Raw genomic sequence first — 8,923 nt, forward strand, 5'->3', positions numbered from 1 at the left:
AATACCGTTCTAAGGTATTATGTCATGGGTCACAAGCTACTGTTCATTAGGGAAATCCACCTGCTGCCTATTTTTGTACTGCCTGAAAACTGTTAAAAAAGAAAACCACAGGCCCCAAATGGAGTCACTTATGTTAGGCCAAGTCAACAAACCAGGCTCAATATCTAACCTAATGGCAGTTCAACCTCCCCCAGAAATGCAGTCTTAACCAGTTAGAAGTTTTTTGATCAGCACAAATGAGGTGATCTGTGTACACAGCGTGGCCCACATGCCTACACACAATGCCAGAATGCACTCATAAAATGTCCATCCACACACCCATTTATGGTCACATGCACGTGTGAATGCACAGTCAGACGTCAGGGTGGACACACAGACACTCATGTAGACGTCCTCCAACAGGCATGCTCCAAAGCATGTACTCAGCTGCCCGCCAACACAAAGAGGCTGGTGTGCATTCGGGCACACTGGCCTGCACACACACCCTGTCATGTGCTCCCACAGATGTACATGTCTAGACACAAACAGGTACGGACACCAACTTCTGCACACACAGACACTCCACAGACAGGTGTGTTCATAAATACATGTACCAACACGGACACACTGATACACACATGAGCTCAGACGTGCAGAGACCCCATGTACCTGCCCGGAGTGACACACACACACACAGATGTATACATAAGAAGATGCACAACAGGGGTGCCTGGGTGGCACAGCGGTTAAGCGTCTGCCTTCGGCTCAGGGCGTGATCCCAGCGTTCTGGGATCGAGCCCCACATCAGGCTCTTCTGCTATGAGCCTGCTTCTTCCTCTCCCACTCCCCCTGCTTGTGTTCCCTCTCTCGCTGGCTGTCTCTATCTCTGTCGAATAAATAAATAAAACCTTAAAAAAAAAAAAGAATCTCACCTTGTTTCTGTTTCACACCCCTGCCTCCATCTCTGGAAACATCTTCTCTCTCCAGACCCTCTCTGTTCTCTGCACATTTTCCTCTTTCTCTAGCTCAGTGTTAGGATCCTTCATGATTTTTATTGTCACTTTTCAGATCTCCACAAAGGTCAGACTCCTCCTCTCCTTCCCTCCCTCTTTCTCTCGTTTTTTTTTTTTTTTTGTGGTTGTTGTTGCTTTTTGTTTTTTTGTTTGTTTGTTTGTTTTTTTAAGATTTTATTTATTTTCCTGACAGTGATAGACATAGCCAGCGAGAGAGGGAACACAAGCAGGGGGAGTGGGAGAGGAAGAAGCAGGCTCCCAGCAGAAGAGCCCAATGCCTGGCTTTATCCCAGAACGCCTGGATCAGGCCCTGAGCCCAAGGCAGACGCCCAAAGACTGAGCCACCCAGGCGCCCCTCTTTCTCTGTGTTTATGTATCTCGGTTTCTCTGGCATCTGACTTGCCTTTTCCCTGATTCTTTTCTTCCAACCCGGTCTCTATCTCTTTTAGTATTTCTCTGACCCTGAGTTGTGTTTCTTCCTGTCTCCCCTCCCCCCAGCCCATCCTCCCTCTCCTGCTCTCTGCCCACCTCTGTCCGGGCCCCTTCCTGCCTCACCACACCTTTATGCTCCCTCCCCAGGCGTGGTGTTCAGCAATGGGGAGCGCGCCAAGCAGCTCAGGCGCTTCTCCATCACTACCCTGCGGGACTTTGGAGTGGGCAAGCGCGGCATTGAGGAGCGCATCCAGGAGGAGGCGGGCTTCCTCATCGAGGCCCTCCGGGACACGCGCGGTGAGCTGGGCGGGAGTGAGCAAGCAGGAGGAGTACATCCACAAGGTCGCGCGCAAACGCGAGCTTTCTCCTCCGGAAGGGGACTGGATTGGGGGAAGGCATCGGGGCTCTAGGCTCAAGGGTCTTGTGCTGGAAATTTGGCTCCTCACTCCAGTGCCCTCCTCTAATTCTCGGGCAGGCATAAGATTGCCCAGTTGACGCTCCCCCAAATCCCTGTCTCTCCCCAACCCCATCCCATTCCCCAGGTGCCTTCATCGATCCCACCTTCTTCCTGAGCCGAACAGTGTCCAATGTCATCAGCTCCATTGTCTTTGGGGACCGCTTTGACTATGAGGACAAAGAGTTCCTGTCACTGCTGAGTATGATGCTGGGAAGCTTCCAGTTCACAGCTACCTCTATGGGGCAGGTAACCCATCCCAGTCTGGCTCTACAACACCCCTACCACAACCTACCAACTGCTCTCCCACTCGGTGACAGGTGCCCCGAACTCCCATCCTCCTCCAGACCAGGTTCCATCAAAACTGCTCTTGGACAGTGAACAGTTACACCAGAATACCCACTTTCCAAGGACACCTGGATATCTCAACAGATGCTCCCCCCACCAAAAATACAAAAACCAAACCAAACAAACAAAGAACAGAGCCTGCAGGCAAGAGGCATGTTATCTGCCCAGCCTTGCTGCCTGGGGCATGTGTCCTCATCTCAGCTCACCTGCTGGTCCCTATTGAGATAGTCCATCTCTTAATATCTTAACCCCTTCACAAGTGACCACCTCAGCCCACCTCCTGAATACATGAACACCTGGTGCTATAAAATACAGCCCAACAAAATCATTTGGCATGTACACAGGTGAGCAAAACCAGCCTACTGGACCTAGGTAAGTGCCCCTACAGAGCCCACTGAAACACCTGATCATCAGAACAGGTGCCCCAACGGAGAAGACCCCAACACATGTAAATACTTGGATAGATGTTTCCCCAAACACCCAAATAGTGTCCCCCAACCCAGTTGACTCACTTACAGAAGTGCCCCCCAACACCTCTGTGAATATTTGAAACACATGAACAGGTATCTCCCCCACCTCAACAATTGATACCTGCCCCCCTCTAATACCTCAACCCCTACACAGAAGCCACCATTCTATATCCTCTAAATATCTGGATAGTTGTCTCCAACTAGCCTACTCCACACCTAGAGATCTAAACAGGTGACTCACTATATCAGTCAGAAAAAATAGGTAAACACCTGAACAAGAGTCTCCCAATTCAACAGCAACTGAATATCTGAACACCTAGATGCGTTTTCCAATCCAGCCACACCCAAATACCTGAAACCTGGATATGTGTCCCAATCCTTCTCACCTACATTCTGGGACAGGGGCCCTCACACGTAACTCACCTGAAAACTTAGCTATCTCCTCTCATCAAGCTCCATATAAATCCTAAACACCTGGACAGATGCCTTTAACCCAGTGCCTTCCTTGTTCCAAGAAAGGTCCGGCTCCCATCAGAACCAGCCCGCTAACAACTATCCTTCCTGCCTTTCGTCTCTCCCCATCCTCAGCTCTATGAGATGTTCTATTCAGTGATGAAACACCTGCCAGGGCCACAGCAACAGGCATTTAAGGAGCTGCAGGGTCTGGAGGACTTCATAGCCAAGAAGGTGGAGCAGAACCAACGCACCCTGGACCCCAACTCCCCGAGGGACTTCATCGACTCCTTCCTCATCCGCATGCAGGAGGTACAGCCCAGCAGCCAGTGCGGAGAGCTGCAAACCCAGGCAGCCCCTCATAACATCCTCACAATCTCAAGAACATTAATGGTGGCTGATCCATCTGCCAGCACTTGTCATGGGCTGGATCTGTGTGGGATCCATAAAGCAACACTTTCACACCGCCCACTTGCTGTCTGTATCCCTCTCCTCATATTCCTACTGTAAAAAGTGACCCAGGGCTGATGAGTAAAGTACAGGTAGGCAGCCGGGGAAAGAGTGTGGGAAGGGCGTTTGGGCAGAGCCATCCACCTGAACAAAGCCCTGGCAGAAGTAGGGTCTCTCTTCCCACCTCTGGTCTGGACCTAAGAGAGCTGGGTCCAAATGGAAGACCCCGGAAGGCCTCTGAGAGCCCTGAGGGCAGTGGGCCTGGCCTGAAGCCCTGTCTCCCTGCAGGAGCAGAACAACCCCAACACGGAGTTCTTCTTGAAGAACCTGGTGATGACCACATTGGCCCTCTTCTTTGCGGGCACTGAGACAGTCAGCACAACCCTGCGGTACGGGTTCCTGCTGCTCATGAAGCACCCAGATGTGGAGGGTAAGGCTGTGGGGGTGGGGCAGTGAGGTGGGGGCCACAGACCCTCACACTTCCTCTGAGCCCACTGCAATGTCCCCACCTTTCCTAGATCCCTGGAACCTCAGCCATACCCTGTTATCCAGATGCTAGGTGATACTCTCTGATAAGCACCAGCTGAGTTTCACTGGCTGTTAAAATACTGAAAATACCTGAACTGATGGGCAAATAGCTCCTGTGCTGAGTCAGATGTATGTGAGACCACATAGAGTTGAGACCAGGTGAATAGGACGCTGCACCAACATGTTTATGGCCAAGGTCTGTTTCGAATGGTCTATGTCCACATCACACGTGGATGTGCATATTTGGACTATCGTCCCTGCCCTGAGACCCCTGGATGCCTAAACACTTTCCCTTTCCTCCCACAGCCAAGGTCCATGAGGAGATTGACCGGGTAATTGGCAAGAACCGTCAGCCCAAGTTTGAGGATCGGGCCAAGATGCCCTACACAGAGGCAGTGATCCACGAGATCCAAAGATTTGGAGACATAATCCCCATGGGCTTAGCCCGCAGAGTCACCAAAGACACCAGGTTTCGAGAGTTCCTCCTCCCCAAGGTACTTTCCTGTCTTGCCTAGGGGGACCTCCATCCTGCTCCCTGTGACCCAGCACCTCATTCCCCTTAGAAGCTTCCCAGCCCCTGTCCCACTGCCTCAATCAAACACTTCCTCAACCACCATGACCCTTTAACCTTCCCACTCAGAGATTCTTGAACCCTGTATCTCCCCCAGAGCTCTTGCTGCGGGGATTATGAACCCCATGTCCCTAAATGTCCTCTCTCAAAAGACATGAACTTCATCTCTAGACCTCCTCCCTCAAGGACACGAGTCTCATGTCCCCCAAACATCCCGCCTAGAGAGACACAAACCCAATGTCTTTAAAACTTCCTGTCTCTGGAAACATGAACCCCCATGTCCTCTCAACCTCCCGCCTTGGGAGACATGAACTGCACATGCCCCACACCTTCTGTCCTAAGACACACAGAACCTGTTTTCTTCAAATTTCCCTTTTCAGGAGACATAAACCCCATGTCTGCATAGCTTCCTATCTCAGAGACATGAATTTCTTGTCTCCCAAAGCTCCTCCCTGAGAGGACCCACACTCCCACACCTCCCATATCTCATCATCTGGGGCACCCCTATTATCCCTCTAACCTCCATGCACTTTCAGCATACTCTACCCCGACTCTGGCTTATCAAATACCCCCTCTCCTCCTCGCCAGGGCACCGAAGTGTTCCCTATGCTGGGCTCCGTGCTGAGAGACCCCAAGTTCTTCTCCAACCCCCGTGACTTCCACCCCCAGCACTTCCTGGATGAGAATGGGCAGTTTAAGAAGAGTGATGCTTTTGTGCCCTTCTCCATTGGTAAGAGACCAGTCTGTGCCAAGCCACCGCTCCCACCAACAGGGCCTCCTTCATCCCAGCTCTCCTCTTCAAGGTGTAGCCTGGTGTCTTTCTCCAGCATGGAAGTCCCTCTCGTGATCTACCTTGGGACCCATCAGCTGCAACCCCCATAACTACTTGAGCTTAAGCTAAAGGATAAGGATGATCACACCCGTTTCAGAGATGGGGCAAATCAAAGCCCTTAGTGAGTCAGAGATTTGTCCAAAGTCACTTAAATTCTTTAGATTCCTCGCTTGGAGATGAGAGCCCAGCAGGCATATCTGAGTGTGTACCTGGAGAGAAGGGGCATCTAAATTTCCCATTGCTACAGCTACCTCACCCCCATCCCATGCACAAGGGAAAATGATGCTCAGAGATTAGAGGCGTCTCTGAAAATCTCTCAGGCCACAATATTCCAGCCTCTCCTCTCTGGGAGAAAGCAGTTGGAGGTGGATAGTGGGGCAAGGGGGCAGTGAGAGCAGGCCTCACCTCCAGCCCTCCCATTCTGTGTCTTCAGGAAAGCGGTACTGTTTCGGAGAAGGCCTGGCTAGAATGGAGCTCTTTCTCTTCCTCACCAACATCTTGCAGAACTTCCGCTTCAAGTCCCCGCAGCTGCCCAGAGACATCGACGTGTCCCCCAAGCTCGTGGGCTTAGCCACCATCCCACGAAATTACACCATGAGCTTCCAGCCCCGCTAAACAAGGGGTTGTGGGAAGGTACAGCTGGTTGGGGGACAAAGCAGAGGGAGGGGGAGGGGCGTGGCTATGGGGAGGGGCGGGGTTTTGAAGGGCAGGGCTAGCCCCAAGGAGGTGGCTTAGGGAAATAGGAAGGGCAAAGAGGATGGAAGAGGAAAGAAATGGGCTCTGTTCACCTTGGTAGAGATAGATCTTTCAGAAGTGGTATGAGAGGAAAGGAAATTACTTATTGAGTAAATATTTTCTGTCAGGTCCATGCTAAAAGTTAACACGTTCACCTCACTTAATGCTCGGAAACCTATGCAACAGAGAACAGTCTTTATATCCATTTTACAGGTGACAAATCCTAACTGATTCCCAAGGAATCTACCACAACGACAAAAAACCTCCTAATAAATGAATTTATCAAGGTCACTAAACATACTACAATTTTTTGTGTTGTTTTTTCTATACACCAGCAACGAACCCTAGGAATAAAAATTAAGAGCACAATACCATTTATAGTCCTCACAAAAGTGAAATAGGTAACTATAAATCTAACAACACAGGCACAGAACTTGTATGCTGAAAGCTACAAAACACTGTAGAAAGAAATAATTTTTAGATAGACAGTCTAGATATCCATTGACAGATGAATGGATAAAGGAAATGTGACATGTACATACAATGGAATATCACTCAGTCATAAAAAGAAAGGAAATCCTGCCATATGTGACAACATGCATGAACCTTGAGGATTTTATGTCAACTGAAATAAGCCAATCAGAGAAGAACAAACAGGGTATGAATCCACTTGTAGCATGGATCTTAAACAGCCAGACTCCTAGAAGCAGAAACTCATGGAACGGTGATTGCTAGGGTCTAGAGGAAGGGGGAGAAGGGGGGGTTGCTAGTCAATGGGTACAGTTTCCATTTTGGAAGCTGAATAAGTTCTAGAAATCTGCAGCACGACATTGTGTCTGTACTTGACAACTGTATTGGGCACTTAATTTGTTAAGAGGGTAATTATCATGTTAAACGTTCTTTCCACACACACACACACACACACACACACACACACACGAAAGAAAATGTATGAACTAAAAGATGGAAGGATTTACTGACACCCTAAAAGAGAGGGTTAAAAGTCACTTCAAAGTGATGAATAACAAGGCCTCTGTGATTGCTCAGGTCAACGTTATACATGGAGTAGAGTTTGGTAAGACCATAATGACTTTTATTTTATATATACTGAATTTAGGTGACAGTGTGTATACCAATGAAAACGATTCAGTTGAAAATATAAGAATTATGGCATAAAGGGCACCTGAGTGGCTTAGTCGGTTAAGCATCTACCTTCGGTTCAGGTCGTGATTTCAGTGTTCTGGGATGGAGTCCCACTTCCGGCTCCCTGCTCAGTGAAGAGTCTGCTTCTCCCTCTCCCTCTGCTGCTCCCCCTGCTTGTGCTCTCTCTTGCTCTCTATCTCAAATGAATCGATAAAATCTGTTTAAAAAAAAGAATTATGGCATAAAAATTAGTCTGGAACTGAAAGTCACATGCAAATAAATATCCTATTATTGTCTGGAGACAAAGTACCTCCTTAGATCTTACTCAGCTCAAACTCCTCAGAAAAGAATGCTGGCAAGTGAAGCAACATGTAATGAAGGGGGGACAGCCATCACAAGGATCATTTCTAGATGTTTAGAAATTTTTATTGAAGGCATGGGAAGATTTTGGAGATTAGATATAGTGTACTTTGAATTCCTGAGAATATTAATGAGTACCAGACAGTCAGATCTTTCCAACTGTGATGCAATATTGTACGAAAAGGTTACTGGACTTGGGTCCTCGGACCCAGCGACAGTAGAAACCAGGCTGGACTCAGAATTTAAAAGCACAGGCAAAGCTTTATCGGGGCTTATGCTCCAGCACAAGGGAGGCAGCACAAAGGGAAGGATCCTCAGGCTGACTTTCCGAGGAGAGGTCAGGGAGAGTTTTTTTTTTAAGAAACTTAGGTGGGAAAAGCATGACATCTAAGCATATAGAATGGGGATTTATTAGTACCTGTTCACTGAAAGGTTATACTTCTTCCCGTGTTGTCTAATCACCGTGTTCAATCTCCACCCTCGGGGGCACCTGGGCGGCTCAGTCGATTAAGTGTCTGCCTTCAGCTCAGGTCATGATCTCAGCGTCCTGGGATCGAGTCCCCCATTGGGCTCTCTGCTCAGCGGGGAGCCTGCTTCTCCCTCTGTCTGCCAGTCTGCCTGCTTATGCTCTCTCACTCTGTGAAATAAATAAATAAATAAATAAATAAATAAATAAATAAAATCTTTAAAAAAAAATCTCTACCCTTGGGGGCACCTGGGTGGCTTAGTAGGTAAAGCGCCCGACTCTTAGTTTCAACTTAGGTCATGGTCTCAGGGTCTTGAGATCCAGCCCTGCCTGGGACTCCGCACTCAGTAAGGAGTCTGCTTGAGATTCTCCCTCTCCCTCTGCCTTTCCCCCCATTCACACACACTCTCTCAAATAAATAAATAAATAAATAAATCTTCAAAAAAAACACAAAACACCTCTCCACCCTTGGCATGATTTTTAGTATTATAATGAGGGAAAATGTTGGTGAAACTTCAGGACTGGGGGCCCCTGTTGGTGCAGACTGGTTTGGTCTGGTCTTAGTAGTCAGCATCCCCTTTTCAGTAAGCATCCTCCCTCCCCATTCCTGCAAGATATGCTAGTCAAGAAGCATAGAGTTTCAACTTTTTTTTTCTTATGGAGGTAGCTGTAGGGGCATCTGGCCGGCT

General features: G+C 48.7%; 1 protein-coding gene across 1 annotated transcript; it reads left to right on the plus strand.

Annotated features, from left to right (window-relative positions):
* The first annotated feature begins 416 nt into the window (after positions 1 to 416).
* On the plus strand, positions 417 to 6,564 carry LOC125283311 (cytochrome P450 2A13-like). Its single transcript, XM_048223997.2, has 8 exons — positions 417 to 450; positions 1,572 to 1,721; positions 1,967 to 2,127; positions 3,285 to 3,461; positions 3,888 to 4,029; positions 4,434 to 4,621; positions 5,287 to 5,428; positions 5,964 to 6,564. The coding sequence occupies exons 1-8, from the start codon at positions 417 to 419 to the stop codon at positions 6,143 to 6,145; spliced, it is 1,176 nt and encodes a 391-aa protein (XP_048079954.1). The 3' UTR covers positions 6,146 to 6,564.
* The last annotated feature ends 2,359 nt before the right edge of the window (positions 6,565 to 8,923 follow it).

Source organism: Ursus arctos, unplaced genomic scaffold (genome assembly GCF_023065955.2).
Source record: "Ursus arctos isolate Adak ecotype North America unplaced genomic scaffold, UrsArc2.0 scaffold_19, whole genome shotgun sequence".
Taxonomy (NCBI): domain Eukaryota; kingdom Metazoa; phylum Chordata; class Mammalia; order Carnivora; family Ursidae; genus Ursus; species Ursus arctos.

Coding starts and splice junctions, on each gene's coding strand:
- LOC125283311 (XM_048223997.2), top strand. CDS start 417: ATGTACTCAGCTGCCCGCCAACACAAAGAGGCTG. Junction 1,722..1,966: donor GGCCCTCCGGGACACGCGCG/GTGAGCTGGGCG, acceptor CCCATTCCCCAG/GTGCCTTCATCGATCCCACC. Junction 3,462..3,887: donor TCCTCATCCGCATGCAGGAG/GTACAGCCCAGC, acceptor GTCTCCCTGCAG/GAGCAGAACAACCCCAACAC.